Genomic DNA, 20,368 nt, shown 5'->3' with positions numbered 1-20,368 from the left:
TTTTAAGTCTTTCTCCCTATACCTTAAAATATGTTCCCTAGTTTTGAACTCCCTCCATTCTAGGGAAAAGACTCTTGTCATTCACTCCACCTATGCCCTCCATGATTTTATAAACCTCAATAAGGTCACCCCTCAACCAACATCACCTCCCACCTGTGATCTGAAGATATCAGGCTCTCCCTTCAGGTAACTTTACTCCCTCAATTTGGCCTACCTCTTCTTTGTCTTTTCTACTTATTCAGGTTTGGAGAAGATTGTTAAAGATATCCCCTGTAATGGTATGCTTCCCTTTAAATTTCATTTACATGACAAGTTATTCTGCTCACAAACACCTTTCACTTTCCCAAACGGCACCTTTTAACTGTGGACGAATGTTGCACATTTGAGGCTGTTTAAAACCTGCCAATAGACAGCCTGGCAGAAGACAATACCAATGACAACAATCCAGCTACAATTATGTCAGTCCTTCCAGATTAATAATTGTTCTTAGTGTCAATTGTCAAAAAAATTCTGAAAATCTATGTTCCAATTTTATCATTCTAGCCTTGAAACTGGAACACAAAGATACACGACCACTAATCAAATGCAACACTTTTCCTGACCACATTAGCGATCATGTTCCACGCCACAGCAGTGTTTGTGTTTTACACGATTGAGGACATGCAATTAAAATTAAATGTTTTACTATCCACTCCACTTTCAAGCCAAGTGTAACATTGGTGCAATCAGCTGCATTTCAAGTGTAAAGTACAATATAGAAAAGGGTTATCTCGGAGAGCACAATCAGTAAATCTTTGCTCCCACAGTGTTCCACTGAAGATTATGAAAACTGCCTGCTTAAAAATATAATTCTGGCTTGTGTAACATTCTCATCGAGGTTGTAATTTTTATAATACAACCATTGTTGTCAAGGAAATATATACATGGTCACCAGATTAATAGTTTGTTGTTTTCAATGTTTGCCTAGACATCAATCTAGGGTTTAGCACTGAACAATTGTTAGAACCAAAGGGATTGAAGAATGAAGAACAATCAAAAGTGAACACAATGATAGAATATTAATGGCTGATTCAAGAACAGTTCTAACAGGCACCTCAAAAAAGAGCATGGGGTAATCCCACTATGGGAAGGAAGGTAATCTTTTGTGGCCAAATGACACCAAGTCATGGGCCAGACAAAACATTGTCCAATGGATCATTAGGTGCTCAGCTCCATACCCTTACTCCCAAATCCAAACATTGGAGATGAAGGCATAGAGATAATGTTACCAGGCTAGAAAAGTAGAGGCCTGGAGAAATGAGCATGGATTTAGATCCCACACTGCAGCTTCAGGAAAGTGAAGTTTGGAATAAAAAGTCAATATCACCAATGAAAGTACTGGTTAGTTATAAAAGTACATCTGATTCCTCATATTTTCTGCCCTGATCTTATCTGGCCTTTGTGTGACTCCAGGTGCACAGCAGTGTGGTTGACTCCTAATGTCCCTTGAAATGACCCAGAAAGTCATTCAATTGTACTTAGGGCAACAGCTCACCAATATCGTCTCAAGGGTAATTAGTTATAGACAATAAATGCACTCTTGCCAGTAAGTGCCACATCACATGAATGAATTTAAAATTAGACCCTTCTTTGTCCTCACGTGTAGGTTAAACAAGGCTACACACAACCTTGATATCCTATTCACTTTCAAGTTGAATTTCAAACCCATCCGTTTGGCATCTGTAAGCTGACTTTGTCTACAAATGTTACATGGATGCTTGTGTTTACTAATGCTGAAATCTTACTTGAGCAATATTCACCTCAGGTTCTGAGGTAGGGTCACTCGATGTGAAACATTAACTCTGATTTCTGTCCACAGATATTGCCAGACTTGCTAAGCTTTTCCAGCAATTCCTATTTTCACCTCAATACAGAACTTTTCTATTATCACCCTTCCAACTACTTACAGACTGCCTCTCCCATTTACTAGAGACACAGCTTCCAAAAACTCATTTGTATTCCTCTCATCTGACTCTAAATCTAATTCAACCATTACTCCCGCCCTTGTTGTTTTCACCATCTTCTTTTTCACTAAAGCATGATATTCACAATATATGTCAATCTACAAATTCTTCTGTGCAGTCTTCTATACAATCAATGGCTGAGGGGTGTCCTTATAGGGGTCTATAAAATCATGAGGGCCTTGGATAGGGTAAATAGGCACAGTCTTTTCCCTGGAGTGGGGGAGTCCAGAACTAGATGGCATAGCTTTGAGGTGAGTGTGGAAAGATTTAAAAGGGACCTAAGGGGCAACTCTTCCTTGCAGAAGGTGATGCATATCTGGAATGAGCTGCCAGAAGAAGTGGTGGAGGCTGGTACAATTACAACAATTAAAAGCCATCTGGATGGCTTTAGAGTAATATGGGCCAAGTGCTGGAAAATGGGAATAGATTAATTTCGGTTATCTGGTTGGCATGGATGAGTTGGACCGAAAGGTCTGTTTCCTTGCTGGAGTTCTCTATGACTCTACGATTCGATGTACCCACTAGTCTCCTGGTTCACCATTTGGCCCTCAAACCAAAACCACAACAAGTGGTTACATGATCTTGTGTTTATTTGCTTATTACAAATTGACAATCATATTCACCTGCAATACAATAGCCGGAGCTCAAAATATCACAGACACAAAAAACTGCCAGTATAGATTTTCCTTTCCAGTAGCAGAAAGAAGGAGATGAAAGACAATAAAACAACTACAGTACGCAAAGACTTGTTTCATTTTGATATTTACATCTTGATATGAGACAATTCCAAGCCTAGCTTTTCTAAATGCAGCAAACACTGTTGGAATTCAGTGTGGTTAACGGCAATTCAAATTAAGCAACATATGTCTAGGTTGATCCTTGGCAAATGCAAACTTGAAAATTCCTACCTCCATGATTCTCTCCAGAAGGCAGTGGGACATAATGAAGGAGGGTTTTGCTGTCCTCTGGCATTTTCTTCAAGTAAACATTTTTCATCTCTCAACCCTGCGCAATATAGTACAGTTAAGGTAAACCACTGGCAATGTAGCAGGCTGCTGCTAGACATCAGAAACAGGAGCCAAGCTTATGGCCGAATGGTCAATGGTTCCAGACTCAATAAGTGTCAGTTCTTGCTTTGTTGAAGCTTAATGAATTTGGGTCCCATTCTGGTGCAGTTGTGGTGTCCTTATCTTTGAGCCAGGAGACCTAAGTTCATATCCCACTTGCTCCACAGATGTGTAATAGTATCTGAACAGGTTGATTAGGGAGTATCTACTTTTACTTGGCTCCTTCAGTCTCAATAATTGGATCCCGAGACCAATTGCAATGACTGCGTTGAGGAAAGGAATTGCTGATTGTGACAAATGACCTGGTTTCTGCATATCAATTCTGCCAAATTTAAAACACACATTTAAAATAAAACAAAGACCTCTAGTTGCATAAATTTTGAAGCATTGTGCAAGAATTACTTGCTGACTCAATAGGTGAAGGCCACAAGCACTCCTGGCAGAAAATATTGTCAAAGATCCATCTCTCTTGAATTCAGGGGGTGGCACGAGCTGAACTGCTCCTGCAGACAGACAGCACCAACAAAATGGGCTAAACAGGTGAGCTGTAATTGTTTGGCGACATGAACACATCAGAATTTTCTACATCTATACTCAGTACATGAACAATAATTAAAGAAGATTTATAATACAAATATATTATTTAGACAAGCAAATGAGCTAAGAAAGATTGTTGCAATAAAGAAAGGGTTAAATAGACTGTGCATATACCTGTTGCAGGTGTACTGAGGTCACCAGGTGCTGACAGACTCAAGCAGGTGAACAGGTATACTTTTGCACATATATTCCATTTGCTTATTGTCTAAATTCCTGCTCCAAAGCTGACTGACCACATTCCGTATAACTGCTTAATGTATCTCTTCTGGTTACTAAATTATGTCATTTGTAACAGATACTGTTACAGAAAATTTTAAAATGCGGTTACATTTCTAATATCGATTCCCCCTTAAATTCTCAGTTTAAGGACTAATTTCCCAAACTGATAAATATGATTGCAAATCAACTTTCAATTCTTAAGTTCTTCAGTTCTGAAGAAGGGTTATTGATCTCAAAGCATTACCTCTGCTTTCTCTCCATAGATACTGACAGACCTACTGAGCTTCTCCAGCAATTTCTGTTTTTGTTTCAGATTTCCAGCATCCACAGTCCTTTGTTTTATTTGATTTCTTAAAATTGGCTAAATGTTTTATGGAGCAACTAATGTATCAGTGACCATTTTCAAATGAAAATTAATCCTTAATTTCTTTTTCTCCTGTCCATAACTTTCTTTTATCTGTCTTCCAAGTCATATTCTCTCTTTTTATCCTTCTTCCCAATTTATTATCCCTTCCTCTTCCCCAAGGAGAAAGGGAGGTTTTGGCTAGTGGCATACTGCCAGATTATTAATCCAGAAATTCAGCTAATATTCTGGGGGACCTTGGTTCAAATCGCACCATGGCAGATGGTGGAATTAGGAATCTACTAATGACTATAAAACCATTCTCAATTGTCGGGAAAAAGCCAACTGACTCAACAGTCGACACTTAACTACCATATGAAATGGCCTAGGAAGCCACTCTGTCGCAAAGAAATGAAACTGGATGGACCATCTGGCATCAATCTAGACACTGGTAATGACAATGACAGAAACAGCACTATTGACCTACTAAGTTCTCCTCTCTAAACTTTGGGGGCTAATGCTATAATTGGGAGAACTGTCTCACAGACTAGTCTAGCGACAACATGGAGATGGACAACATGGACAACAGGCCCACTGAAGATGTTACCTAGTAGGGTGACGAAACGTCTGGAAAGGAAACTTCAAGCTCAGCGAGCAAACTTACATCCAAAATGGGTAAGGATATCTCCTGCTGATTATTACATACAGTCCTCCCTCACCTGATGAATCGGTTCTCCTCCATGTTGACAGAGTTATATCACAGAGTCATACCTGTTAGACAATGTCCCAGATGCCACCATCACCAACTTCAGTGGGCCTCAGGTGAAGCACTGCTGAAATTTCCTGCTTTCTATTTATATGTTTGGGTTTCTTTGGGTTAGTGATGTCATTTCCTGTGGTGATATTTCCTGTGGGGAAGTCACTTTCTGTTCCTTTTCTTAGGGGGTGCTAGAAGGGGTCTAACTCAATGTGTTTGTTAATAGAGTTCCGGTTGGGTCAAGTTAGACCCCATCTACCACCCTCCTAAGAAAAGGGGCAGGAATTGACTTCACCACAGGAAATGACATCACCAACCCAAAGAAACCCAAACATATAAAAAGAAAGCAGGAATTTTCAGCAGTACTTCGCCTGAGGCCCACTGAAGATGTTACCTAGTAGGGTGACGAAACGTCTGGAAATTAAACTTCAAGCTCAGCGAGCAAACTTACATCCAAAATGGGTAAGGATATCTCCTGCTGATTATTACATACAGTCCTCCCTCACCTGATGAATCGGTTCTCCTCCATGTTGAACAACACTTGGAGGTAGCACAGAGGGTGGCAAGGGCACAAAATGTACTCTGGGTGGGGAATTACAAAGTTCACCACCAACAGTGACTCTGCAGCATTACTACTGATCAAGCCAGTTAGGCCTTAAAGGACATAGCTGCTAGATTGAGTCTGCAGCAGGTGGTAAGGGAACCATTAAGAGGGAAAACATACTATTCCTCATCCTTACCTATCTGTCAGCTGCAGATGAATCTGTCCATGACAATATCGGTAAGAGTAACCACCTCACGGTCCTTGTGGAGACGAAGTCCCACCTTCACATTGAGAATAACCTCCATCATGTTGTGTAACCCTATCATTGTGCTAAGACAGACAGACTTCAAATGAATCTAGCAATTCATGACTGGGCATCCATAAGGCGTATGGGCCATTAACAGCAGCAGAATTGTATTCCAGTACAATCTGTATCCTCATTGCCTGGCATATCCCCACTCAACCAATACCATCAAATCAGGGTTCAATGGACAGTGCAGGAGGGCATGTCAGGAGCAGCATCAGGCATACCATGTCAACCTGGTGAAGCTACCAAACAAGACTATGTGCATGCTAAACAGCATAAGCAGTAAGAGATAGACAGAGCTAAGCGATCCCACAACCACAGATCAGATATAAATTCTGCACACCTGCTATATCCAGTCATGAATGGTGGTGGGCAATTAAACACTTCACTAGAGGAGGAGGCTCACAAATACCCCCGACCTCAATGATGGAACTGCTCTGCAAGTCAGTGCAAAAGATAAGGCTTAAGTATTTGCAGCAATCCTCAGCCAGAAGTGCTCAAAGAATGATCCATCTCGGTCTCCTCCAGTGGTCCCCAGTATTATAGGTGCCAGTTTTCAGCTAATTTGATTCACTCCATGTGATATTAAGAAATGGTCAGAGACACTGGATACTGCACAAGCCAAGGGCACTGACAACATTCCAGCAATAACACTAAAGGCTTGTGCTCCAGAACTTGCCTAGATATGCCCTGAACATAAAAAGCAAGGTAAACGCAATTCTGTCAATTACGCCCCATCAGTCCCCTATTGAGCATCAGGAAAGTGATGGAAGGGGTCATCAACAGTACTAGCAAGCAGCACCTGCTCAGCAATAACCTGCTCAGTGAAACCCAGTTTGGGTTCCAATAGGACTACTCAGCTTCTGACCTCATTACAGCCTTGGTGCGAACATGAGCAAAAGAGCTGAATTCCAGATGTGAGGTGAGAGTGACAGCCCTTAATATTAAGGCTGCATTTGACAAAGTATGTCATCAAGGAGCACGAGCAAAACTGGAATGAATGGGTATCAGGGGCAAACTCACAGCTGGTTGGCGTCAAACCTGGAAGATAGGAAGATGGTTGTGGTTGTTGGATGTCATTCATCTCAGCTCCAGGACATCTCTGCAGGACTTCCTCAGGATAGTTCCTTGCCCAACCATCTTCAGTTGCTTCATCAATGACCTTCCCTCCATCATAAGGTCAGAAACGGGAATGTTCACCGATGATTGCACGATGTTTAGCACCATTTGCTACTCCTCAAATATTGAAGCAGTCCATGTTCTAATGCAACATTTGGACAATATTCACACTTGCACTGACAAGTGGCAAGTAGTATTTGTACCACACAAATACCCAGCAATAACTATCTAACTAATGCCCCTTGCGGTGGTAGAGTAGGCAGCGTTTGGGCTCCTATGCCTGGATTTGTCCTCATCGTCTGCATCTTTCTTTTTTGCCTTTTTCCTTCTACCTTCTCTTTTTTCCTCAAAGTTACCTGATAAAGAGAGCCACCTCTCTGGCAGGAGATGGCCTCAATGTGCTCCAGAGCAGTGATCGGATCTTCAGAGGCAGCATGGCTACAGGGACGGTCAGGCAGTCAGCCCATGAAGCCTGGAGCAGTAGTCTTGCTTTCACATGATGTACATCCCCGACAGCGGCATGCCATGGGCTGGTATAGCTCGGAGCAGGACAATTTGTGACACAGCGTGGGCTGGGAAGCCAGGAGTGAGGTACCCTCTCTGTGGCGTGGCATGGTGTGGGCTGGTGTAGCCCAGAACGGGACAGTCTCCCTGCAACATGGTGTGGGCTGGTGTAGCCCAGAGCGGCTCACTCTCCCTGCAGCATGGTGTGGGCTGATATAGCCTGGAGTGGGGCACCCTCCCTGCAGCATGGTGTGGGCTGGTGTAGTCTGGAGTGGGACAGCCTCCCTGCAGCATGGTATGGGCTGGTGTAGCCCAGAACGGGACAGTCTCCCTGCAGCCTGGTGTGGGCTGGTGTAGTCTGGAGTGGGGCACCCTCCCTGCAGCATGGTGTGGGCTGGTGTAGTCTGGAGTGGAACAGCCTCCCTGCAGCATGGTGTGGGCTGGTGTAGCCCAGAGCGGCTCACTCTCCCTGCAGCATGGTGTGGGCTGGTGTAGCCTGGAGTGGGGCACCCTCCCTGCAGCATGATGTGGGCTGGTGTAGCCCAGAGCGGCTCACTCTCCCTGCAGCATGGTGTGGGCTGGTGTAGTCTGGAGTGGGGCACCCTCCCTGCAGCATGGTGTGGGCTGGTGTAGCCCAAAATGGGACAGTCTCCCTGCAGCATGGTGTGGGCTGGTGTAGCCCAGAGCGGCTCACTCTCCCTGCAGCATGGTGTGGGCTGGTGTAGCCTGGAGTGGGACACTTTCCCTCCAGCATGGCATGGGCTGGGAAGCCCGAAGCAGGACTCTGGCGGCGGTATGCTGTGGCAGCAGAGAAGGAAAAGTTGGCCTTTCTTTAAGTTATCTTTCTTTATTTAATTCTGTGAATGGCATTTATGTACGAGCGACAGTACACACGTTTCACTGTATTTTATATTGAATGCATGTTACAATAAAGGGTATCACCGACATTCAATGGCATTAGCATGACTGAATCCTCCACTATGAATATCCTGGGAGTTACGAGTGATCAGAAACTCAACTGGATTAGCTTTATACACACAGTGGCTACAAGAATAGGAATAGTGTGGCTTGTAACTCACCTCCTGACTCTCCAAAGCCTGTCTACCATCCACCGAGCACAGGTCAGGAATGTGATGGAATACTCCCACTTGCCCATTAGGTGCAGCTCCAACAACCCTATCTACAAGGTAGCCTGCTGAAATTCACCAAAGATCCTTAGGCAGCACCTTCCAAACCATTTCATGCAGGAAGGCCAAGGGCAGCAGATACTTGGGATCACCACCTCCTTCAAGTTTCCCTCCAAGACACTCACCATCCTGACTTGGAAATATATCGCCATTCCTTCATTGCCCTTGAGCCAAAATCCTGATACTCCCTCCAATTGTGGGTCAACCTTCAGCACAAGGACTGCAACAGTTCAAGAAGGCAGCTCACCACCACCTTCTGAAGGGCAGCTAGGGATGGGCAATAAATGCTGGCCAGCCAGCAATGCCCATGAGTGAATTTTACAAAACCCTCTGTCCAACTGGATGTCAATTCAAATTCTTCTTATGTACATTTTCCAGCTCTACCACTTAGAACAATAGCAGCAAAGAAATAGGAGCAATTCACCTGCCGGTTCCTCTCTCTCCAAAGCACACATCATCCTAACTCTGAACTATATCATCAACTGTAATGGAGCTAATACCATAGTGCTCTCTCTCTCTCTCTCTCTCTCTCTAACAGCATTATGCAGATTTCTAAACTGCATGGACCCCAGTGGTTCAAAGACAGCAACTCACCATCATTGTCAAAAGGGCAATTACGGATGAACAAAAAGTGCTGGGCAACACATAGCCCATGATTTTTTTTTTAAAGAAGCCATTTCCCTCAGTCTTGGAGAACTGGTAAAGACCAACTCCCTCAGGCAAGACTCATGAACTATGAATCAATCTGTTCCAGCTCTCCCGGACAACTACAACCACTTACACAACCCTTGCAGCCCATTTCCCAATTGCACAAGTTAGTGTGCTGACAGACCTGGCCTTTCAGGTTCTGCTGGCTGCACTCCTTCCTCCTCATTTGCAAAAGGTCCCTGATCCAGCAGCACAATGACTCAGAGGCCACCGCCAAATCCAGCAGGCAGCACCGAGTCAACCCAGCATTTCCAAATTGTCAACTTTCTGTTAAGCTGAATGGAGCTAATGCAATTCAGAAAAATGTAACTGGTGTGTTGATGCAAATCACAACAACCAGCAGATTCCCGAACTGTTGAGTCAACAACACTAATCCACCGCAGACCACCCCCGCCAAGCTCTGTAATGATGCCAGCATTTTTTTTTGGATTTCAATGCAACACTGTAGACTCAAGTACAATAACCCTCTTTTAAACTTACAGTGCAGAAATTTGTTATACAGATGTAACAGGATACAAAGAGTGAACAAATAGTGGCTGTATCTCAACAAGTTAATAAAGTTAATGAATCAATGAGGTTATATCAATAATATCAACTTTGAAAGGACCCATCACTTCTATGGAAGATAATTGCTGTTAAACTAGACATGTTTCTTTTTCCAATGCACGGGTACTTGAATATGCCCAATGTAATCCTGGAATAAACAGGATAAGATTAGAGGAAACAAGCTGATAAGATCATAGTCTTTTTGGCTCAGATAACCACTCCACAACTAAAAAAACAGCAAATGTAGCTGAAAGCATATCTAACAATCATCAGGTCATCAGAAAATGAATAATCATGTTCCCAAGTTACATCTTAATAAAAGAAACATTAAAATCCATTTTAAGTAAACAGGCAAACTTGCTCTGAGTTTTGATTCAACACAGAAGTAGACAGATTTCATGTTTATAAAGACAAACACAACAAATCAATCAATACCAAACTCGTGTTCCTGCTGCTTGTTAAAATGGAGCTACTAGAAAGACTATGGAACAATTTAGTAATATTTAACCCTTTAGACTTGGCAAATACAAATCAGCAGGGAAGGTTGTTGTGATTCTCTCTCACACTTTCCACAGCAGGCCCACAATACTGAGAAGGGGATGTGAGATAGGCAACACTCAAAATACCAGGTGGACAATTTTGCTCGAATATAAATCACCTTTCTTATCTTAATTTGTGCTAAGTTGGTTTTCTCAACAGCCCACTCCAGAGATCTTGCCCCATGTATAAATGTAAATGCCTCCTGCCCTATAACCATTTAAGAGTTCTGCCATCCTCTGATTCTGGCCTCTGGCACGTCCCTTGTATTATTTATTTCATGGCCTGTTATGCCTTCAGCATGGAACTCCTTCCCCGAGTTACAACATCACTCCTCACCCACCACAACCTCTTCAAAGATTCATTAAAATCCATGTCTTCGACCAAGCTTTTGTTTGGCTGTCTTAATATCACCATTAGATAGTTAAGTCTACGACTTTGGTAGTTAAAGCTCCTATGGAATTGCACTATGGTCAAAGGTGTTACATAAATGCTCAATATAAAAAGGAAAAGAATGTCAACTGTCTGCTCTCCTGTATCTTTGACACTGAAGGGATGATGGAGGAAACAAACAAAAATCATGGCAGAGTCCAATTCAGTCCTCATTCGAGGCTTAAAGAAATAGGAAACATAACTTCAGAACTGTGACTAATATTTCCTTTTGCTCATACAGGGTGAGAGAGGTCAGACATGGTTCACAATTGGCTAGCTTCTGAGACCGGCACCATTTGCAATCTCAGGCCAAATAAAAAGGGCTGTGGCATTGTTTTGAAGAGCAGCAACATTATCCCCAGTGCACTGAACAATGTTTCTCCTTCTGCCAACACCCCACGTAAGAAAAAAACAGATTATCTGGCCATTATCACATTACAAATAGTTGCAGTACTTTCTACATCACAATATATTGATCACACTTCAAAAGACGTTTGTTCATTGGTTGTAAATCTCTTGAAAAAGTCCAATGGTTTTAAAAGATATTGTAAAAATACACAATTCTTTTATTTCTCATGATCTTTTGAGAGCTATCTGGCCAACTATTTTGGTATAGTACTGTCAGAATAGATCACTCCACAATTCAATGCAATTACACTGTGTATAGCAGTGTACCCTGCATCACATAACTTACAAAATACAGCGACTTATAATTACATAACTGCGACCTTCAAAGTGAGAACAAAACTACCACATAAGTCAGTTGTGATAGTGTGTGCATTTTATACATAATTTAATCAATTCTGCAACCATGTTAGTTTCAAAGGCATATCCCATTAAGAAACTAACATTCCCCTAAAATATACAGTATCACAATCACGTTGTTCAGGAAAAAAGCTAAGATACAGAAATAAAATTTGCGGTCTCTCAAGCATGCGTCATCATTCAATACAATCATAACTGGTGACTGATCTTAATTCTACTTTCCTTTCCACTGCCATATCCCTCAGAACAATCTCTGACAGGTTACCAACCTTACAAGTCTGAATATATCCCACATTTTCTCTTCAAATTTTCATTAGCAAATTGTTCATTTTTTTTTACAGGATTTAATTCACAAGTGTTATTTCTGAAATTAAATTTGTAAAGTCCTTACGAGATGCTTTTCAAACAGAACACAAGCACATACTGAAGGCCCTATTCAGTAATTTGAAAAGTTACATGATGATTCAGTCACATTTGACATGGACAATTATTTGACTGTTTTGACATGGAAATGCAACAAAACCATCAAATAAAAAGAGTAGTTTGGATTGCTGCTTCACTCCAGATGCCAATACATCTGTATAGTGCTTTCAGAATCTGAATTGGTAGTGCTAATGCAGACTTCTCAAAAAAGAACTTCCCTTGGGCCCACAGTTCCTTCAGACAAAATTGGAGATTGTTGCCTTTTCCCAAATTCACTAAGGAAAACATGTGAACCTCAGACATGCTATTACTGAAAAACCTGTCACTTGAACTGCTGCCCCCTTTGAAATTCGGCCTGTGTCTGTCCTGGTGAAAGATACAAGACACACAAGTCTGTTTTCTCAGTAATATTCAAATGTTTCGTCACACCAAGTGAATTATGAAAACAGTGAATTTGGCAGATGATTTTTTTTTTCCTTATTCCTATTTTTCATCCTTTCCTGGTCAATTTCTGAACAATTGGAAGAAAGGCTATTGGAAAGTGGCTCAAGGAAAGGCTGAAAGAAATTTCAATTTACATTGAAATCAAATGTAAATCTGGGAACACCTTTTTGACGAGGAAATATGGGATACAATTAGCTGCTTCGTTTTAACTAGACAGTTAAATTTTCAGAGCAAATTCTACCGGCTACCGACTGGAGTCTTGGACTCATACAGTCGTACAACGTGGAAACAGATCCATCAGCCCAACTCGTCCATGCCAATTCCGTTTCCTAAACTGAACTAGTTCAATTTGTCTGCATTGAGCCCATATACCGCCAAACCTTTCTGAAATAACCCCGTAGAGGCCAGTATCCTTTCACCAATCACCCTTTATTTACACGTGGAAAGTCCTTGACATGAATCCAACTCCCTCAGAGCCAGCTCTCAGAGTGTCAGGTATGTCTGTCAGCCAGGGCTCCCCGATTGGACCAAATTAACAGTCCCAATCAGGGAATTTATATGCTATGAGATACACCTGACTGACCTCATTACAATCACTCCATGTCTTCTCTTCTGAATCTGAGGTCATAGGCTAATTCTTTTTCTTGGAGCTCCCCTGGGGCACTCTAGCACCGGGTCAGGTTCCTCCAACTCTACTTCAGATAGTTGCCTCTTGTGCCCGGAGCTTCACAGAAGAAATTAATTCGCTGTTTCAAGCAGCAAACATATCGAGGAGGAAAATCCACCAAGTCCATCTCAGTTTCCGAGGTCTCAACAACAATTGGTTGAGAGGGAGAACACACAGAGTCTGCCCGACCATTCCAAAAAGCTAGGCATGTTTTTGCTCCAGCCCCATTTGCAAGTTTGCAGCTTGCATATGTCCATGCACATGTTCAGGTCCATCACTCCTACCCAAATCTTATACATCACTAGACCTGACCTCACATTGACCATGCCTCTTACCCATACAGAGCCATTCCTATGGTTCCTACACTAAACTTCGTCCCTGAAGTAAACTATCTCACTTGCTTAGTGGAGTTTTGCGTTCTTGGTGCTGTTTCACCCTTCTCCCATTCTGAGAAGATCAGATTTTAACCAAGTATGGAGTCTTCTCCCCATTAACAGCACCGTTGGAGCTGTCTCTATAGTTGCAAGTGGCTCCTATAATCAAATAGGAACTGAGAGTGTTTTGTATCTGGTGAAGCTGTAGACTGTTTCTTTATGCCTACCATCAAAGTTTGGTCTGCTGTTTCTGCCACACCATTGGATGACAGATGGTTTGAAGCTTCCTTATATGTTGAATGCCATTTGACTTTCGGAAATACTCAAATTCACTGCTGGTAAATGATGGCCCATTGTCTGTGACCAACACTTTGAAATGTGTGCAGTTTTTTATTATTCATTGATGAATGAACTCTATGCACGTCTAACCACTTTGAGTGAACATGCACAATGACTAAGAACATTGAACACATGAAGTTACCTGCACAGTTGACATGTAACCAAGTCCAGATTTACCCAGCCATTCTAATGAATGTGGGAGAGCTGCTGGATGCAATTTTTGTCCTTATTGACCCTCTGGGCACTGCCCCAGCAACATGGCTATGTCCTCATCCAATTCTTGCTACCTGACATAACCTCTTGCCAACATCTGCATTCTGGAGACCCCTGGATGACCCTGGTGGAGTTCAGCCGGTAGCTTTACTCTGGGTAATCAGTCTTGCTCCCCATAATAATATGCTGTCCTCTACTATGACTGGAAATGTGTCCAGAAAATTTAAAAGCCTTACGGACCCTTCCAATAGTGGTCCCACTGGCGATGTATCTGCCACTGGGAGCCAGTGGGAGGTGGGTGAACGCATCTGCATTTGGTGCTTGGCCTCCCAGATGGTGTTCCAACTTGTAATTATATGCTCTTAGTTTTAGAGGGAACACCTTTTTAACGAGGAAATATGGGATACAATTACTGAATTTATTCTGACACTAAGGGCAGCACTGCCTTGTCCTTATCAAGGACTACAAACCCCAGTTAGGTCCCATTAATATTACAAATCTACACCCATACAGATGTTGGTGGAACCTCCTGTCTCCAAATATGTCCACCAAACCTTCTTTCTCTACCTGGATGTATTTACGCACTGCATTGCCAAAGTCCTGGATGCATACGTAATTGGACATTCCTCTCCATTGGGCTCCTGATGAAGGGCTTTTGCCCGAAACATCAATTTTCCTACTCCTTGGATGCTGCCTGACCTGCTGGGCTTTTCCAGCACCACTCTAATCTCGGCTCTGATTTCCAGCATTTGCAGTCCTCACTTTTACCTATGGTCTTATAATACCTCAGAAATGTATGGGGAGGCATCCCATGTCAATATCAGATTGCGTTTGGGATCAGAGTGTGCCAACACATTAGAGGACGACAGCTGTTTCTTCACTTCCCTGAAACTATGGCTTGGCTATTCAACCACTTCCATAGCTGACCCTTCTTTAAGATATGATGCAAAGCTACCAGAATGAAGGCCAGGTTATGTATGAACTCTCCATAATAATTTAACAGTGCAAGGAATAACCCTAAGCTCTGGTACAGACGTGGGAGCCGAGGAACTTTTGATAGCCCTCACTTTACCTTCCAACAGCTGTAGCCTGGTTTTGTCGATTCCGTAACCCTAGTGGGTCACTTGGAGTGTCTGGCAAACACATTTTTCCCTTTTAAGGCATACACCCGCCTGGGAGAAATGTCTGAGGACTGTGACCAAGTTTTCTAAGTGCTTCCCTGTTATTAGCACAACATCTAGATAAATGGCAACCTGGGGTAGACCTTGTAGCATTTTCTCCATCAATCACTGAAAATAACAGCATGATGCAAGCAATGCTTACCCCAACTGAAAGATGACTGCTGCAAATGAGTTTCTTCAGGATGTGCTTTACTCTCATCGCCATTGAAATAACTCCACAGAGGCTCTCAGCTCCCGTCAGGCCCCTTTTGAATCTTTCTCCTCTCACCTTAAATCCTCTGGTTGTGGACTCTCTTTCCCTGAGTGAAAGATCTTAGCTATTCACCTTATTTCTGCCCCTTATGATTTTTAACATATCTATAAAGGTCATCCTCAGCCTCCTATGCACCCATCACTAAGTCACCCTTGATTTACACATGGCGAGTCCTTGACACAGATCCAACTCCTTCAGAGCCAGCTCTCAGACTAATCCTGATGTCTGACACTCCTGTAGGCTCCCTGATCAGAGCAGATTAACAGCCATAATCAGGGAACTCATATTCAAAGAGGTCTACCAGGCTGACCTTGTGGAGAAAGTGAGGGCTGCAGATGCTGGAGATCAGAGCTGAAAATGTGTTGCTGGAAAAGCGCAGCAGGTCAGGCAGCATCCAAGGAGCAGGAGAATCGACGTTTCGGGCATAAGCCCTTCTTCAGGAAGAAGGGCTTATGCCCGAAACGTCGATTCTCCTGTTCCTTGGATGCTGCCTGACCTGCTGCGCTTTTCCAGCAACACATTCTCAGACTGACCTTGTTCTAATCATTGCAGTTTTCTATTCATGCAGCTGTCCAAATGCCTTCTAAATGTTGCAATTGTACTTGCCTCTTCTACTTCCTCTGACAGCTTGTTCCATTTATGCACCACTCTGTGAAAAGGATGCCCTCAGGTCTCTTCTAAATCGTTCCCCTCTCACGTTAAACCCTCTGGCTTTGGAATCTCCAACACTGGGTAAAAGAGCTTGGCTATGCATCTTATCTATGCTCCTTCTGATTTTTAAAATCTCTACAAGGTCATCCCTCAGCCTCTTATGTTCCAGAGAAAAAGGTCCCAGCCGACCCAGCCACTCCTTATAACTCAAACTCTCCAGTCTCGGTAACATCCATTTTGCACCCTTTCCAGTTTAATAACATCCTTCCTACAGCAGGGTGATCAGAATTGTAAGGCAGTACTCCAAAGCAGCCTTACCAAAGTCTTGTAGAGCAGTAACATGATGTCCCAACTAAAGCTCACTGCTTCAACAGGCCAATTGTATAATGTTAAGTATCTTTTAAATCAACTTCAGTGTGAGGTGGGCTCACCACAGAGCATCACTGACAACTAACAACAAAATTAGAAATTGGTGGAGAAACTCAGGTTTGGCAGCATATGTGGACAGGATGCAGTGTTAACATTTCTTCTGAAGAAGGGTCACTGGACCTGAAATGTTGCATCTGTTTTCTCTCCACAGATGCTGCCAGACCTGCTGATTTCTGATTTCCAGCATCCGCGGTTCTTTGGGCAATTTTTTTTGGCAATTTTAATATGTACATTTCTATTTCGCATGTGGGATGTTGTCAAACTTTCAATCCATTGACTCCATCTACATTTCTGCATGCCTCAGAAAGGCAGCCAACATCATCAAAGACCCCTCCCACCCTGGTTGTAATCTCTTCCATCACCCTGAAGGTACAAAAGCTTAAACATACATAACAACATGTTCATGCACCATTTCTTCCCCGCTGTTATCAGACTTCTGAATGGACGCATCAAATTTCAAATCTAATGCTGATATTACTTTTTGTGCACCTTCTTTGCGGCTGTAACTTTGAAATAAAGCAAAACAAAATGTCACACACACACAAAAAACTTTGCACTAAGGTTAGGTACACATGTGACAAAATAAATCAACTTAAAACGGTTTGACAACAGAAATCAGGGGAGTTGTTGAAAAGTTGAAAATGTGGCTGCGACCAAATAAGATTCCAAGCTTCATCCCCTGGTTGAACTTTTAAATAAAATAAGTTGGCAAACAGGTTGGAGCGTTGGCACTGGAAAGATTGACAGGTTGCACAGGGAAATCCTGATGGGTTAAAGGAACAGGACTCACCGTTCAGTCCGTTGGGGATGCTCCTGTGATGAGGGGCTGCTGAGAGGTCATCGGTGGACCTGGCGGTGGGAGGGGGCCCTTTGTCCGCAGCCTTGTGCTGCTGCTGCTGCTGCTGATGGTGATGGTCCGGGCTGCCGGCACTGCCGGTGCTCGAGGTGCTGCTGCCGTCGCCCACGTCCCGGGTGGCCGAGCCGCCGTTCAGCTGAGTGAGGCTGCTCTGGCTGTCGATGGAGCTGCGGCTGCCGGCGCCGTGCCGCTCGTCGTCCAGCATGAGGGCGATCTCCTTGAGCTCGCGGTTGTCCTGGAGCAGCGCCTCCTGCTTGGCCTCCAGCTCCCGCAGCTTGTGCTGCGAGGCGCTCACCTCCTTCCAGACGGCGGCGGCGGCGAAGCGGCCGAAGCGCTGCCACTCGCGGGCCAGCCTCTTGCCCTTCTGCCGGTCGTCGTCCAGGAAGCAGCAGAGCTCCCGCAGCTCGTGGTTGTCGTCCTGCAGCCGCTGGTTGATGTCCTTCAGGCCGCGGATTTCGTGCAGGTGGAGCTGCAGCCGCCTGTTCACGTCCTTGATCAAGTTGCCGTGCTCTAGCATCAGGCTCATCCTCTCCAGCTCGCTCTTCCTCAGCCTCCTCACCAGCTCCGTCTTCCCCCATTTCACCAACTCCTCGTCCGGGATCTTACTCAGGTCCTCCCTGGAGCCGTCCGGCGAATTTTTCGCCATCTTCGCCAATATATAAAGAAAAACAAGGAGAAATGGACTCCCGGCGATTTGCAAAACTAAAACTGATTCTCAACAACCTCGATATTAGCAACCCTTCACTTTGCAAACCTCGTCCTGTTGGAACAGCACCAGCTCATGCTGACCCTGATCAAAAATACCTTCTGCACCCCCGCCCCCTCGCCTTTTTCCACCTACTTGGGCAGTCACTTCAATGTCTTTTATCTTGAGATGGGGGTAGAGGGGTTCCCCAACTGTCTGACAGACAGCAAGACTGCCCCTGTCTCTATGTGTCCCCGATGAGGGGCGAAAGACCTCAACAAACGATCTCAGTTCCCCTGCTCAGTTCCAGCGTCGGTCTGTTTTAACAAGAAAAAAAAAGCAGCGTTTTTTTTTCCTCTCTGACCGGCAGTGCAGTGCTCAGATTTCCGGCCTGCCTGCGGTTGGCTCTTCAAACACAAACACACCGTGATGTCAAACCGGTTTGTCATTTTCTTTTCTGGGGCGAGAGGAGAAGCGAGCGGCGCACTTCTGTCGGGAAAGGGAAACCCTGTCGAACATGGGGCCAGGTGTAATCCACCTTGTGTGTGTCTCTCTCTCTCTCTCTCTGTGTCTCTGTATTTCTCACACTCACGCGAAAGTGCAACTGGTTCGTCCAAAACCAATACCCGGTACACAAAGAACTTTCGCTTCTCCTTCACACTCACATTCTCTGTCTCCTCCCAGGAGAGGAGCTGCCACCCAATGATGGTGCAAATTATTCCACACTCCGACCAATCAAAGTGAAGGCAAACGGAATTAAAATAACAGGTAGAGAGAAAGAGGGAGGTTTGTAAGGAGTTGCCGTCTCTCACGCATATATATAGGTCGAGGTTCTCTATCTTCCTGCGCAAGCGACGTTTTATCGCATGTGACTGGAAGTTTACACTCAATTGTATCACTTATGGTCCACAGCCTTCACTACCTGGGAGCAGAAATCACTTTCCAGTCAATGTGTAACACACAACATTCCAAAGCTCAAGACTATGTAAATATAAGGACTGCAGATGCTGGAAACCAGAGTCTAGATTAGAGTGGTGCTGGAAGAGCAAAGCAGGTCAGGCAGCATCTGTAGGGACAAATCAGAGTTAAGTTTCGGAGCGAGCGGCCCTTCCTCAGTTCTGTTTTTGTTTCCGATTTACAGCATCCACAGTTCTTTCCGTTTTTCGAAAAATATGAGGAGGGTTATAGAGTCATAGAGACATACAGCACGGAAGCAGACCCTTCGGTCCAACTCGTCCAGACATCCCAACCCAATCTAGTTCCAACTGCCAGCATTCGGCCCATATCCTGATGAAGGGCTTTTGCCCAAAACGTCGGTTTTCCTGCTGTGGGATGCTGTGCTTTTCCAGCACCACTCTAATCTAGACTCTGATTTCCAACATCTGCAGTCCTCATTTTTGCCATATCCCTCCAAACCCTTCCTATTCATTTACCAATCCTGCTGCCTTTTAAATGTTGCAATTATACTTGATGGGCCAAATGGCCTAATTTTGCTCCTGAATCAAATGGTGTTATAAGACCAGCAATTACATCCCCTGGTAGCCCTAAGGGGAATGTAAATAATTTTCTTTCGCGTTTAGAAAATGTCTCTTTTTGATGCAGTGAGATTAAAGCTTGAAGGAAAAATGTCAAAATTCCATTGTATTTTCTGCAGAACTGTTGTTAAAAAAGAACTACGGATGTCGGAAATCAGACAAAAAAATTGCTGGGAAAACTCTGCGGGTCTGGAGAGAAAACAGCATTAACCTTTCCAGTCCAGTGACCTGCTGAGTTTTCCTAGCAGTTTCTGTTTTTGTTCCTGCTGTGGACTTGTTGTCTTTAGTTAGAGATCATGTATGAATAAAGTACATTTTTGAACTTGGAAAAAAGAATGCTGAAGGAACTCAGCAGGTCTGGCGACATGTGTGGAGAGAGATATAGACCTTCTTCAGACCTGAAAAAAACTCTATCTGTGGAGAGAAAGAGTTTCGGGTCCTGTGACCTTTCTTCAGAACGATTGTGTGTCTGGTCGAGATGATGATGTGGAGGTGCCGTTGTTGGACTGGGAGGACAAAGTTAAACATCAGACCACACCAGGTTATAATCCAAAAGGTTTATTTGGAAGTACACTGCACCATCGTCAGGTGATTACGGTTCAAGAACGCAGCTTCTCAAGGGCAACTAGGGACGGACACTAAATGATAGCCAGCGATACCCAAATCCCACAAATAAATAACAA

The 20,368-nt window shown here is 43.8% G+C and overlaps 1 protein-coding gene across 2 annotated transcripts in view; it reads right to left on the bottom strand.

The window, feature by feature from the left end:
• ccdc85ca (coiled-coil domain containing 85C, a) overlaps nt 1-19,887 on the bottom strand; it is a 262,047-nt gene extending 242,160 nt beyond the window's left edge. Inside the window, exon 1 of one of the 2 annotated variants that reach the window (XM_043697135.2) lies at nt 17,400-19,887. In XM_043697135.2, coding sequence (XP_043553070.2) covers nt 17,400-18,111 — 712 coding nt within the window. In that variant the 5' untranslated portion in view covers nt 18,112-19,887. The remainder of the gene's footprint in view (nt 1-17,399) is intronic. The other variant, XM_043697133.2, reaches the window with a different exon arrangement.
• Between the last annotated feature and the right edge of the window lie 481 nt (nt 19,888-20,368).

Source organism: Chiloscyllium plagiosum, unplaced genomic scaffold, assembly GCF_037043375.1.
Source record: "Chiloscyllium plagiosum isolate Xiang-an unplaced genomic scaffold, Cpla_swu_hap1 HiC_scaffold_8, whole genome shotgun sequence".
Taxonomy (NCBI): Eukaryota; Metazoa; Chordata; class Chondrichthyes; order Orectolobiformes; family Hemiscylliidae; genus Chiloscyllium; species Chiloscyllium plagiosum.
This window is presented reverse-complemented; position numbering and strand designations above follow the sequence as displayed.